The 14,102-nt window shown below is 52.9% G+C and overlaps 2 protein-coding genes across 7 annotated transcripts; one reads left to right on the top strand and one right to left on the bottom strand.

Moving 5' to 3' along the window:
- Positions 1 to 11,334, bottom strand: CHRNE (cholinergic receptor nicotinic epsilon subunit). Of its 5 annotated transcripts, XM_070482040.1 has the most exons (14): positions 11,170 to 11,302; positions 5,489 to 5,584; positions 5,055 to 5,141; positions 4,648 to 4,790; positions 4,479 to 4,523; positions 4,251 to 4,360; positions 3,962 to 4,117; positions 3,566 to 3,666; positions 2,966 to 3,166; positions 2,775 to 2,889; positions 1,373 to 1,487; positions 1,111 to 1,297; positions 917 to 1,023; positions 1 to 829 (listed from the first exon to the last, which is right to left on the bottom strand). In XM_070482040.1, exons 3-14 carry the CDS (start codon positions 5,098 to 5,100, stop codon positions 680 to 682), a joined length of 1,476 nt encoding a protein of 491 aa, XP_070338141.1. In that variant the 5' UTR covers positions 5,101 to 5,141; positions 5,489 to 5,584; positions 11,170 to 11,302; the 3' UTR covers positions 1 to 679. The 5 variants fall into 5 exon arrangements, with proteins under 5 accessions (XP_070338141.1, XP_070338142.1, XP_070338143.1 ...); XM_070482041.1 differs by lacking the exon at positions 11,170 to 11,302 and having other exon boundaries at positions 5,489 to 5,639; XM_070482042.1 differs by lacking the exons at positions 5,055 to 5,141; positions 5,489 to 5,584 and having other exon boundaries at positions 11,170 to 11,334.
- C13H17orf107 (chromosome 13 C17orf107 homolog) lies at positions 1,484 to 2,710 on the top strand. Of its 2 annotated transcripts, XM_014832634.3 has the most exons (4): positions 1,484 to 1,743; positions 1,853 to 2,044; positions 2,143 to 2,421; positions 2,501 to 2,710. In XM_014832634.3, the coding sequence occupies exons 1-4, from the start codon at positions 1,678 to 1,680 to the stop codon at positions 2,600 to 2,602; spliced, it is 639 nt and encodes a 212-aa protein (XP_014688120.1). In that variant the 5' UTR covers positions 1,484 to 1,677; the 3' UTR covers positions 2,603 to 2,710. The 2 variants fall into 2 exon arrangements, with proteins under 2 accessions (XP_014688120.1, XP_070338148.1); XM_070482047.1 differs by having other exon boundaries at positions 1,537 to 1,743; positions 2,143 to 2,615.
- Positions 11,335 to 14,102: the final 2,768 nt, after the last annotated feature.

Below are 14,102 nucleotides of genomic sequence, written 5' to 3' on the forward strand. Positions count from 1 at the left end.
ACCATTTCAGGCCCTGTTTTATTCTTTGTTCTTTCACAATCCCAGATACTAGCCAGGACAAGCCAGCGGAGCTGGGATGAAGGGGGCAAGGTAGGGTGGAATCTGCAGTGAGTCTTGGTGGGGCAGTGCGCGGCCAGGAAGACCTAGAAGAAGTGACTGTGGGAGGGCCAGGGCATCCTCAGCCTTGAACCTGTGGGCCTGTGGGGGATCTGCACTGAGGGCCTTTGGTCTCTGCCCACTCCAGCAGGATCAGGCCAGAGAGGGACCTGGCTTCCTGGTTCCAGCCTCCATATGTGCCAGTCCTGCAAAGGGGTCTGTCCTGTTTGGCTATGAGATGGATAAAGATCGCTTATAATCTGCAAGGGCTAGAGGGTCACATGGGGCCTGAGAAAAACTGGGAGGTGAGAAAGGCTGAATCCAGGGTGATTCTTGTTTCTGGAGGATTGGGGCCCATGAGCCTGCGTGAATCGTCTGCCCTCTCCTGATTCCTGCTGCTGGGTGGCCAGACCTACATACGGGTGCAGACACAACTCCTCTTGGGAAGTTGGCACAATACAGATTGATTATTGGCAGTGGGAAAGGGTCATAATACAACAGCGGCAGCAATTTGTTTTTCAAAATCAATTTCCTCCTGGAGATGAGTAGGAAAGTGGAAGTCGGTGTGGCCCCGGGCTTGGGTCTACATACACGGCGGGTAGGGCAGTTCAGGCACTTGGTTGATGTAGCCCCCGAGGAAGATGAGGCTGGACCCCACACTGAAGAGCACCAGAGCAGCCCAGAAGCAGATGTTGTCAAGGGCCTTCCCCATGCACACCCAGTCGGACACCTCCTGGGGAAGGGCGGGCACAAGCTGAGTTCTGTAGACTGCAGGAGCCTGCCGCACCAGAGAGGGTGGGGGACCTCTGCAGCGCCCCACCTCGCCGGTGGCCTCCTGGTCTCTCATGCTCTCGGCCACGAAGTTCACGGCATCCACACAGCAGCGGATCTCGGGGGCGGCGGCGCCCAGGTTCTGGCAGAGGGCAGCTGGTGGAGGCAACCCCAGGGGTCGGTTATTAGAAGCCTCCCCCGCTGCAGGCGCCCCTGTTGGCCCGCCCGGGCTACTCGGCTCACCGCTCCAGGTTCCGTGCCGGTACCTCTGCCCCTCAAACACGAGCTCGCTCCGCGGCTTTTTTAATATCAGCTCCTCCGCGCGGAGCAGGATGCCCACGGACGACGCCCGCCTTGGGGGCGAGGCGGCCCGGGGGACCTCGGGGGGCGCGCCCGAGCCCAGGAGGCGCGGCAGCAGCTCCAACAAGACCTGGTGGGGCGGGGCCGGGGCGGGGATTAGCCCGAAGCCCCGCCTCCCACCCCGAGCCGCCCACCCGGCGCTTACGTGGCGCAGCCGCGGGGACATGGCGTGAGTGGTGGGCGTCCGCAAGGACACGTTGAGCACAATGACGCAATTCACGACAATGAGCGTGGCAACCACCATGACGAAAATGAGGTACCTGAGGAGCCGGGAGTGCGTGACGTCACAACCCTCCAACTACCCCGGAGCCACAAAGGGCGCCGCTCGTCCTCTGACCTCACAAACACACATCTCCGCCAGGGGTGGAGTTATGCCCCTTAGGGGCTCATCACTGGCGGGGCCAGACGCGTCCCCCGGCCCTCCTCCCCCTCCTTCCGCCGGTGGCAGCCATGAAGGGGACCCCCAGCTCCCTGGAAACCCTGCTGTGGGTCTATCGCTTCCACAGCTCCACGGAGGTAAGGCTACCCCAATGCCCCCCAGAGCTGGCACCTCGGGACCCTCTGGGAAGGTCCCCAACGCCCCCCCCCCCGACCTCTGCCCTGTGACCCGATATTCCTTCTCCAGGTGGCCCTCCAGCCCCCGCTTCTATCTTCCCTGGAACTCGCTGTGGCCGCAGCCCATGAATATCTGGAGCAGAGGTTCAGAGAGCTGAAGTCCCTGGAGCCGAAGAAGCCGCCCACCCCGAAGCCCACCCTGGGGCTGGTGCTCAGAGAAGCCGCGGCCAGCGTCGTGAGCTTCGGCGCCACCTTGTTAGAGGTGGGGCGCCGGAGGACTAGGAAGGGACTGGGAGGGGGGATCGGGCAGCGGGAGCAGGGACCTCTGCATCCCCACTAACTCCTGCACCCCCACTGCAGATCTCAGCCCTGTGGCTGCAGCAGGAGGTGCGACGACTAGACGGCGGCAACGGCGGCCTGAGCCCAGCCCCAGATGGTGGGGATCCGGGTGGAGCGCTGGCCCGGGTAGCCGAGGCCGCGGGGCAGGGGGCTCGGCAGGTGGGGGCTGCCGCGGGAGCGAGCGCCGGGCTCCTCCTCCAGGGGGCGTGGCTGTGCCTGTGCGGACGGGGTCTGCACGGGTCCGCCTCGTTCCTGCAACAGTGGCGACGCCAGCTGGGCCTCGGAACCGCCGGGGAACCGGTGAGTTGGGGATGGAGGGTGAGTTGGGGGCCACAGGCGGCAGGGATGAGGAGGCACTGAACCAACCCGCCCCCAACAGAGATACTCAGGAGACCTCAAAGTGGCGTCCAGCAGCAGTGCGGAGGACGGAGAACCAGAGAATCCACCACCGCCCCACCCCACCCCGCGTCCAAGTAAATAAAGCCCAGCAGGGGTCCAGCCAACCAAAGCTGCTCCGGAGTGACTTGGCTATGGCCTCGCCCCTCGCCCCCCCACCGGCGCGCCCCTCCTGCTCTGCTCCGTGCTCGCTGGCTCCGCCTTTCACGCTGGCCACGCCTCCACGTGGGCACCGCCAGGACCCCCTCTACGCTTACCTGCCCAGCAGTGGCACGCTCAGAGACGTCTCTGGGATTTTCTGGGCAATTAGGAACAAGAAGACGGTCTGGGCGAGCAGGACGTTGATGGAGACTGTGCATTTCTGGCCGCCAGCTGGAGGGAGCGCCCGGTGAGAGCAGGCCCCGCCCCCCAGGAGTGAGCCCGGGGTTAGGGTCGGTGGCCTCCCTACCCTGCGCCGGCAGGAAGTAGGCGAGCAGCACTAGGCCCGAGATGAGCACGCAGGGCACGATGATGTTAATAACGTAGAAGAGCGGCTTCCGGCGAATGATGAGCGTGTAGATGACGTCAGTGTCCCCCGGGCCGTCAGCGGCGCCACCGTCGTAGCGGCGGATCACCCCGGGGCAGAAGTCTATGGCCCACTCGCCGTTCTCTGCAGGATGGGAGGCACGGTCAGCCCACCCTCGGGAGTGCGGCGCCCTGCCCTGCTTTCCGGCCCCACAGCTGACCGCGGGGGGACGTCGGGCCGAGGAGACAATGCTGCTGTCTGGACAGGATGGTTGGGGCGGGTGGTCTGGACTGCGTGTGCCATGGGCCGTCAGATGAGGGCAATTCGGGCAGAAATGGGCATTCCCAGTGAGAGTACGGAACGACCACAAGCGAGGAAGCAGGACCAGTTTGACGGTCGAGAATGGTTTCAGGAAAGGGGTAAGTTCAAGTCCAGTTGCCCAAGTCAAACCCTAGTATCGATGGTTGAGGCAACTCCACTCTGCAGGTGCCCTCTCTGGACTCGGTCTAGAAACAGTTTTTTCAGAGCAGAAGGGGGCCTCACCAGTATAGGCCTCGGTGTCGATTTCGATCTTGCTGATGGTCTCGCCTTCATCGTCCACCGCAAAGACGAACTCCACCTCTTCGGCATTGTACGTCTGAGAGCTGCGGAGCCAGAGCCCGGGCCCCCACCCCAGAAGCTCGGACCCGGGCTCTGCCTCAAGCCGGCCCTGGAAGCTCGGATGTGGCGGGAGAATAATGCTCCACCCCATTACCCAGGCCCCGCCTCTGTTTCCACCCTACTTCTAACCGGCTCGAGCGGCTCCACCCCATTCAGAGGCATGGCTCCGCCCCCAGCTCAAGGCCCCGCCCCCGGGCTAGATTCCCACATCGGGCCCCGCCTCTGCCCCATAATCCCATAATCCCATAACAGTCAGGGCCTCTGAGTAACTCTTCCCACCGGAAAACGAGCGAGCAGTTCTGCCAGTCGAAGGGGAAGTAGGTGACCTCCACGGCGCAGGTGCTGCGGTAGATGGCCGGGGGCAACCAGCTCACGTAGCCGCCCGCGTAGACCAGCACGTTGGCGTCGTAGGCCACGCCGAACTGGCCGTCAATACTGTGTGCTCGGGGAAACCCGGCGTTTGCGCAGGTCCGCGGCCCCCGCCCCCTCCAAGTAGCCTCCTGCCCCAACCAGTTCCAGCCCAGACACCCCGGGCCTCGGCTTCCCGCCAGTCTGGCTCGGTCCTCACTTGTTTTCCAGCACAATCTCTGGTAGCCATACGAGTTCTGAAGGGACTCGCAGAGTTTCTATGCCCCCAAAGTCGTCCTTGCTGTAATTGAGTCGGTAATCCTGCCAATCCTAAGGGGTGGGGGACGGAAAGACGTGTGTCCTGCATCTCCCACCCAGTGCCAACGAGGAGTTTGGGAGAAAGGGGTCCCCTGGACAGGACTTATGCTGTTCCCCAGATTTGACTCACGATTCCAATCCAAACGCTGGTGGTGAGGGTCTCCTCTTTCTCGTTCTGCAAAGGGAAGATTAGGATGATTGACTTGGGGTTCCAGTCAACTTTAGGACAGGGCTCAGCCATTGGGGTTAGAAGTGGGATTTTAGGCTCAGAAACGGAGATGGGGATGGGGGTATCTTACCAGTGAGATGAGATTGGTCAGGGTGACCTTGAGGCTGATGGTGACAGTGTCCTCAGGCCCCTTCACTGGCCGGGATTCTGGGTCATAGTTGTCAAAGAGATGGTGATAAAGCCGCAGCTCCTCGTTCTTCCCCTCACCTCTGCCTGGGGATGGGGTCAAGCAGTGGGGTCACTGGAGATGAAGAGGCTGCGGGGCCTCTCCTCTCTGCCTCTGGGTCGGCACAGTCTCTGCGTGTCTGTCTCTGAGGCTGTGTATTTTTCCGTGTCTGTCTCCTGAGCTAATGATATTGTGCCTGGGGACCAAATATTACATCCCAGTCTACATCTTGGTCTCTGTCTTTGTCCTGTCCCTTTATGTCAGTATCTCCGTGTGTGTGTCTGACCACCTCCTCTGACCCCTGTCCATACCGAGAAGCTGCAAGAGGAGCAGGGCGCCGAGCAGAGCCCCTGCCATCCCGCTGTCTGGTCCTCGGGGTTATTCTGAGCTTTAGGAAGCTTGGAGGGTGGGTGAGTGAGGGGGAGGAGGGTGTTAGTTCCGGGCTGGGTCAGGGGACTGTCACCTAATCCTCTCCCCACCCCTACTGCAGCCAGGAACATCTTGGCTGCTTCCAGAGGCAGCTGCCCCATCCTGTGTTCCCTGCCCCCGCCCCATCCCAGTATCCTTTGTCTGGTCTTTGGCCAGCTCCTAAGTCACAGACCCGATCCTCTCATGACTGAAGCAGGCCCGATGCAGGTGGACAGGTCCTTCAAGAGACTGGCAGCAGCCCCTGCTTTAAACATGCACTGGTGTCCTTTGAGTAAGCTGCCCTGGGCAGGTGACATCCCTTGCCTCACATACTCACCCGTGTGGAACACACATTATCACCACACAGCACGGCCAGAGTCATGCTAATGCAGTTTCTGCCGGCAGTTTGGCAGTAGCAAAGTCTCCATAAGACCTGGTAATGAGACCGGCGGTCACAGGGGATCAGTCTGCAGTAACAGATTTCACCTGGCAAAGGAGACCATGCAGGATTTCGGGGGTCCACCTCTTCCCACAGCCTCATTCCCATGCATGCCCACCCCAGCCCCTCTCAGTGGGCACCTGCTAGAGGGGGCCAGTTTCTCCTTGCCTCTCCCTGCTGCCACCTTGTGGCCACAGGTGATAGTACTGTCTTCCCCAGCTCCCACCCCGCCTCACACTTTAATTGATCCTTTCAGTGTTTCTTAAAGTCTCCTTGGACCACCCTAATCCTTCACCTGTGGTGCTTATTTAAAATTCACATTCCTAGGCTCCATCCCTAAAGAACACTGATTTAAGAGGGTGGCAGAGATGGGGTGCCAGAAATCTGTTTTTTAAGAAGCTATCCATATGTTTCCTCACCCGGTAGGAGGTGCTGGACTTAGCACTTTCGATCCTTACCCGTTGCTTCCCCACACCGGGCCAGCACAGCAGTTACCACTGACCTGAATGTACGAAAGCGGACTCTCAGGTCAGGGCCAAGGTCACACAAGTAGGCTGACAATAATGCATGAGATTTGTCAGTCAGCTTTATTGATCATGTACACCTGTGTTTGTTTTACACTTCACTAAACACTTGCATGTCCATCATTTTTGGGGGTCTTCCTCTCCCTATGAGCTCCGTCATAATCACCCCCATGTAACAAGCAAGGAAACCAAAGACCAGAGGGTCCACACAGTTTGTCCGCTTCCCACACATCCTTGACGCCTCTGCTTCCACTGCTGATTGCCTTATTGTTCCACGTTTTCCACTTCAGACCCTCAGGAAGAATCTCTTTGGCCCAGCTCACCTTGCACGTGGCTGTTACACACACTGACTCTAAAATCTGTGCTGCTGCCCGTTCCACAGCCTCTGCGTCAGGGCCTAGTCCAGGAGTTGTGATAAATGCAGATATTTACTCAAACAGCAATGGGCACCTACAGGGTTCCCTACACAGGGCCAGATGCTAGGATTATAGAGGTGAATAAGACACGGCCTCGAGGAGGCGGGAGAGACCAATAAACAGACAGTGACACCAGAACTGTCAAAGGGTAAAAAGCAGGAGTCATGGAAGCTGTAAGTAGTGTACCATGTCACTCAGCTTCTTTGTGTTGCAAGAATCAGATCCACAGCCTTACAGGTGGATGGAACACACTGGACCAGTGTCAGAGGCTAAGGCAGCTCTGGGGACTGGCCACTCCCACCTCTCCTGCCTCTGCTCTGTCTGCTCTGTGCTCCTCTCACTCCTGACCAGCTGCCTTTTCCCTCTACTTTGTATATCCCCTTTCTGCTGTGCGGTTTCTGCTTTCTCATAGCTTCTGCATCATTTCACCATGGTCTTGGCCCCAAGTCGTGCTCTTGGCTTCTCTCTGCAGATGCAGTCAACTCAGCCTTTACTCCCATTGCTACCTGCCTGATGCCACGAGGCTGGGGGATGGGGGGACAGGCACGGAACACTCATGGGGTTGGCCCAAGACTGCCCAAGGGCAGTGGGTGTGGCCACCCACATGTCCAGAGCCTTCCACCCTTACCAGCTCAGCCCACTTCCTGCATATTTAGTTCCTAAAACACCCTGTCGTGATCCCATTCTCACTGCGACAACTGAAAATGCACTATGGCCTTCCCAGCAGGATTGAAAGCTGATGTCTTACTTCCAAAAGTGATTGTGGCAGGGGCCTTTGACAAAGCCCTTGACCTCAGAGTCCAGTGTCCTCAGATTTACGTACAGTCTCCTCCAGGCGTGATTTCCATCCATTCTCCAAACTATGGGCTAAATCCTCAATTTAAGCGCCATCATTACATCATGTATAAACAATGTATCACACACACCCCACATCCCATAAGATACAATAGTGGCGCAAAACCACATTTGGACCAAAAACCTGCATGCAGGAGAGTAGTTTGAGGGGGTCGGGGGGAGTGGAAATACTCATCGCTTGATGCCCACACCCACAGACTGCAGCTTGGGCCATTGGCCGGAGGCAGGGATCACATCTATAGGAGAGCACTCTGCTGTTGAGTCCCCAGCTGGGGCTGTAACTTGCGGGTGGAGACCTTTCTCAGACCAGTGAATCCCACAGGCATCTCTGACAGAGCACACATATCAGAAAACCTTCCCTGGGGAGTCTGCAGGAGGGGCTCTTACCTCCACTCCCCACCCCCACCCCGGCAGCCATCCCGTTCCGGAGTGCTAGGCCAGAACTGAGCCGCCGCCGTCTTCTGTGTTTGCTCAGGATGACGATAGCCTGAGGGACCGAGACTTCCTGCCAAGTTGGTGGAGCCAGGCCTGGGGTTTGTATTTCTATAATAACAATTCCACAGAACCTTGGTGGGCTGCCTGACTATTTTGTTTCGGGGACATCTTGACTTCCAAGCTGGACCCAAAGATCTCAGCTCAACAGGAAGCCACTCCCTTCACCTACTGGCTCTTGGCTGGCAACTCAGAACAGCTGAGCCGCCTTCCGTGGCCCGGCCTGCCAGGCTCTGTTCCTTAGTCATCCGTGCCCGCACAGTGGAAATATCCCCGAGCTGGTCTGATGAGGGCCTCCTCTGCCTGCAACAAAAAGAGCTCCTCTTTCTTTTGTGAACGGGAAAGTGGGTTCGGCTGAGCCAGGACAGGGAGGTCTGGCAGACACCGATTTCCAGACTGTCTCCCTCACTAGAACCTAAGCTCGCTGATGGCTGAGCCCTTGCTGGTTGCAGAGCCCAGCACATGATGGGCACTCTGAACCAATGAAGGCATGAGCTCAGTGTTATCTTCCCAGCACCCTCCCTTCTACCGAGAACCGTTCTTCTCCAACCATGTGACCTCAGAGGGTCTGCCAGCTTCTTAGAGACACTCCCCACCTCCCACCCACCCCCCTCCCCTGGCCAGAGTTGATGGGTCCAGGGGAGGACACTTGACCCAAGCCAGGCCAAAGACAGTCCTTCCCTGAGAATTTTGTCAAGCAGGAACTCAGGAAGGCGGTCTCGCTGCTGTAGGAGCTGAAAGATAAGACATTTAGATGCATGGGGCAGCCATGTTTCATTCCTCGTCTTTTACGTGGAGTGAGAGAGAAGGCGGCTGATACACAGAGACAAGTAGAGACAAGAAAGGGCCGTCAGCATCCCAGCCCCTGGTCCCCAGAAATTCCTGAGGCCCAGCCGCACTGTCTCCTGCAGCCTGGGGGCCCAGCACTTCCTTCGACGGCATGAGGCACCTCAGCGTCTTTCCAGTGAATCCCCCTTTTCTCAACTTAAAAATATTAGGATTAAAAAAAATAAACTAGTATAAAGAAAACAAAAATGCCCCATAACACAATACCCAGAAAAACCCTTCTGATGATAAAAAAGTAATACATGCCATCACTAGAAAAATTGAAGGGTACAGGAAGGCATAATGAAAATCAAAAGCCTTCCTCTTTCCACCCAGTCCGTTTTCCCAAAGGTTAGCAGTTTCTTGTAAATTCAATGCTTCTAGATCAAAGTGTAGCATATGTGCCGTGTATATACGTATATGTATATGCATTTATTGATTTAACATATATGGAAAGCATCAGACTATGTTTACTATCCTGCAGCTTTTTCTCACTTACTATACCGTAGAGAGTGGCCCATAGCAGGGCATACAAGTTGTCTTCATCTTTTTAACTGCTGCACACTCTTCGTTGTATGAATGCCCCATAGATCATTTATGCAGTTCTCAATGGATAGACATTTAAGATGCTAACCACTTGGGTTTCTGAGATTACATACTATGCAACAGTGAACATATTTGTGCATTTATCGTTAGCATACTTTTGGAAGTATATCTGTAGAGTAAATTCCTAGCAGTGAAATTGCTGGGACAGAGTTCATGCATTAAAAAAACACACACAGGGGCCGGCCCAGAGGCGCAGCGATTAAGTTCACACATTCTGCTTCTCGGTGGCCCAGGGTTCACCGGTTTGGATCCTGGGTGCGGACATGGCACCACTTGGCAAGCCATGCTGTGACAGGCGTCCCACATATAAAGTAGAGGAAGATGGGCATGGATGTTAGCTCAGGGCCAGTCTTCCTCAGGAAAAAGAGGGGGATTGGCAGCAGTTAGCTCAGGGCTAATCTTCCTCCAAAAAAAAAAAAAAAAAACCCACACAGACACACACAGAACTGCTGATGCCTTTTGCCAAATTGTTGTCCAAAAAGCACGTACCCACTTCCGTTCATGCCAACAGAGTATGAGAATGCTTGTTTCGTCATACCCTCCTCAGGAAAGATTATCAAACTTTTAAATTTTTGCCAAACTGACAGGTGAAAACTCCTATCTCATTACTTAGATTTACATGTCTTGATGAAAAAGGTTGAGCTTTTTTTTTTTCAGCTGGTGCACTGGCCATCTACATATATTTCTATTTTCTGAAAACTGCCTATTCATGTCAATGGAACACAATATTATTTGTTCCAATATATGGGAATCTGCAATACAATAAAGATAAAATAATACATCAGGGGCCGGCCCCGTGGCCGAGTAGTTAAGTTCGCACACTCCACTTTGGCAGCCTAGGTTCGCCAGTTCAGATCCTGGGCGCAAACATGGCACCGCTCATCAAGCTATGGTGAGGCGGCGTCCCATATAGTACAACCAAAAGAACCTGCAACTAGAATATACAACTATGTACTGGGGGGCTTTGGGGAGAAAAAGAAGGGAAAAAAAAAAGAAGATGGGCAACAGATGTTAGCTGGTGCCAATCTTTAAAAAAAATAAAGCAAATTAATATGGAATATAAGGCTTAGTCAAATAAATGCTGTTGGGACAACTGGAAAATCAATCATCAAAATAACCACCAGACCCTCATCTCCCCACTTCCACCAGGCGGTCTGATATTTGAATGCAAAATGAAACCAAGAAAGTCCTAGGGTAAAATCAGGATGGATGTATTCATCATTGTGGAGGAAAGAAGGCCTTCCTTGCCTTCCTGGGAGCCTCAAATCAGACCATAAAGAAAAAGAAAAAGAAAAAAATGCAAAAAACTTCTGTAGGGTCAAAAGTATAAAACCAAAGACAAGCAAATGATAAACTGAGAGAACATGGCTTATCTCCTTTCGTAACAAAGTGCCCATGGAAAGCCATAAAAAACGCACAAGGTGGTGAAATCACTTGGGCCGCTGGCTCCCTCCTTAAGCGTCAAAGCCTTGCTGCAAACCTGAGAAACCCCTGGGAAGAGAGAAGGTGGAGGGTCCTGGCGTCGGAGGGAAACAGCAGGCCAGAGCCAAGGGGGGCGTGCTCCCCTGCAGAGAGATGAAGATGGCAAAGACTCATAATAAATAACTTCAAAAAGAGAGGGGCAGAAATGAGAGAGGAGGGGCGGAGGAGGAGGGGGAGGAGGGGGATAAGGAGGAGGAAGAGAAGGGAGGGAAGGAGAGAATGGAAAGGAAGAGAAGGGAGACGGCTCAGCGGGCCCCCCGGGATGTGGCGACGCGAGCGCAGCCAGGGAGGCCCCCAGGCCCCGGTGGAGCGTCCGCCCTCCCCAGGCGGGGATCTCTTTACTGACCTGGGTAAAGAAGAAAAAAGTTTGGGGACTTACCGGTACGGGAAGGAAAATCCATACCGGTCGTCTTGTTAAAGGAGACGTCGAATCACCTTCCCACTTCAGAACAGAAGACAAGAAAATGAGTCGAGAAGGGAAGTCTCAGTATCAGCCAAGAGCGGACAGTACGTTCGCGGGAAGTTTCTACGACGCGGCGCGCCCGGCCTGGGAGAGTGCGAAGGCGGTGGAGGTGATGCGACCGCTGCTGCCGCCGCCAGGATGCCGCTGATTCTGAAAGTCCGGGAGGAAATGATTCAGGCTCGGGGAAAACTGCTGACAACTCCCAGCACCGGAACAGCCTGATGAGGTGTGAATCCTCGAGCGGTAAGGATGCTGGAAGCAATTCTAGAATGATGCGTGTTAGATCCATGGTTCATATTCCCAACTCGTGTTGACTTTTAATCCTCTTAATATTCATACTAGTCATATCAAAAGTAAGTGGAACTCAATTTTTTTTTTTAAAGTAAGTGGGGGAGTGTAAAATAGACAACCAGTTTGGAAGACGGGCAGTTTCTCCCAAAGTTAAAAGCATGCATTCCCCCCGACCTAGGAATTCCATTCCTAGGAATTATCCAAGAGAAAGGAAAGCATATGTCCGCAGGAGACTTTCACACAACCCAGACCAATGGTTGCTTGGTTGGGCGGACTGAGCCGGAAGGGGCACATGGAAGAGATGGAAATGTTCTCTGTCACCACCAAGGGTGGCGGACACGTTTGTCAGAACTTATGGAACTGTACACCTAAGATCTCGGTATTTCTCTGTATATAAATTGTTACTCAGTTTTTAAAAGTGATTAGTTAACAAAATTAAAATAATACATTGTTTAAACACACAGTGGAGGATTACATATAGAGCACAGAGCTGGGTATTATAGTTCTTAACGGCCATTTTCAATAATTGCAAAGAGTGTTTGCTTTCAGATGCCATGGGTTACATGACGACAGTTATGACTGTATCCATTTTTGTAATTTATGACAGCTGTATAAATACCAAATAAATACAATTCTTATTTTCCTTTCATATTATAGCATCGTCACCTTTTTACTCCTAATACAGTTGTAGAGGACACACTGTCAACACACGTAATGTCTTGTGACATTGCTTGCTTGTGACGGCTGGTGGATCTTTTTCCTGCCCTTCTGTATTTTCCTTATAAAAGTTCCCTTGGTACTGTGATGAGATCATGAACAAACACTTCCTTTAATATTCTTTGTTAGAGTAGAACTATTTATCTTGACTATTTCTCCTGCCAATAATCTATTCTAAATTAATGAAGGGAAAATATTAGGTACTTAGTTTACTATTAATGATTCTGTCCTATTCTTTTGAACCAAAGCAACAGGAGCGCAGATACGTTCACACCTGGTGGGGCTGATAACACTCTCATGCCTTTGAAAGCAGTGTTTGTATTAGTTGAATGTTACATTGTGATCAAATGTGACCAGTTTTTACAGGAGAAATTTATTTTTCTGATCATTTGATCTTCTCTATTTAAGAATATGTAGAACTGAATTTTTAAGAGGAATATATGATCAAAGTTAAATTAATTTTCTCCACATGTTCTAAATATAGAGGAAACAGATTCCTATATTTGATTATGATTTCAGGGGGTTTTTTTGTTTGTTTGTTTGTTTTTGCTGAGTAAGATTAGCCCTGAGCTAACATCTGTTGCCAATCCTCTTCTTTTTTTGCTTGAGGAACATTAGCCCTGAGCTAACATCTGTACCAGCCTTCCTCCACTTTACATGTTGGTCGCTGCCACAGCATAGCTGACAAGTGATGTCGGTCCATGCCCAGATCCAAACACATGAACCCGGGCTGCTGAAGCAGAGCACACTGAATTTAACCACTATGCCACGGGGCCGGCCCCAAGATTAGGATTTCTTTATCCACTTCATTTCAACATGAGGAAAAGCTTTACTGAGCAAGAATCTGAAACAGGAAATCCTCGTCACCTTATCCCAAGGCTCGGTTTTTTATTCATTTTATTCAATCATTACCAAAAATAAGTGCTACTTTATATAGAGGGAAAAGGGGGGAATATCAGTAAACTGAAGCAGAAAGCAGCAGTTATAAAGAATAGTGTGTGACGAAATGATAATGAAAGCTCTCTCCTTGCAGCGAACCCACTCCCAGCTAGCTTTGTGGATGAGTTCCACCAAACTTTGCAAGAATGGAGCATCTGTACTCCATACAAGTTGTTCCAGAAAATAGAAAGAGAAGGCAAGCTAACTAGTTTTCTGACGTTTTTACTTCAGCTAAGGACGTGACAGGAAAATAAAAATATAGGCCCCATTCACTTAGGAATATAAATGTGAAAATCTTAAATAAAATATGGGCCAATTAATCCAAAAGTTTATTGAAAAAGGAATTGTCCAACCTGATTAAGTCAAGTTTGTCCCAGAAATGCAAGGATGGTATGTGCCCCCACATTCTTCCTGTTGGGAGCAGCGCGTGCCCAGCCCCAAGGGATAAGTTGCCATTAGTCACAGCCCTCCCCTTCTCCTTTGCCAGATACTCAGAAGGCAAACCTCCATCGCAGCCAGAGCACTGTGATCCATTTCTGACCAATGACACTAGGACAAGTCTGCCGGGGGAGGGGGCTTCTGGGAAAGCTTCTCCTTTGCTGATAAAAGGAGCATCACTTAAGGTAAAGCAGTTTTGTGCCTCTGCTCCTGCTCCCTTCCTTTCACCACCAGATTTATGCCTTTGAATGTGGCAGCCATCTTGCGACCATGAGGTGACTAGCATGAGGACAAAAAGCCAGTGTGCTGAGGATGGCAAAATAGAAAGATAGGCTCCTTCTGTGGGATGACACCATCACACTGCTAGACCACCCCAAGGTGGCCCACCTCCAGACTGCAAGCTAAGGAGTGAGTGCCCTTAGGTCTCCAGACTGTTGCTGGGATTCTGCACATGCAACTGAGAC

Source organism: Equus asinus, chromosome 13, assembly GCF_041296235.1.
Source record: "Equus asinus isolate D_3611 breed Donkey chromosome 13, EquAss-T2T_v2, whole genome shotgun sequence".
Taxonomy (NCBI): Eukaryota; Metazoa; Chordata; class Mammalia; order Perissodactyla; family Equidae; genus Equus; species Equus asinus.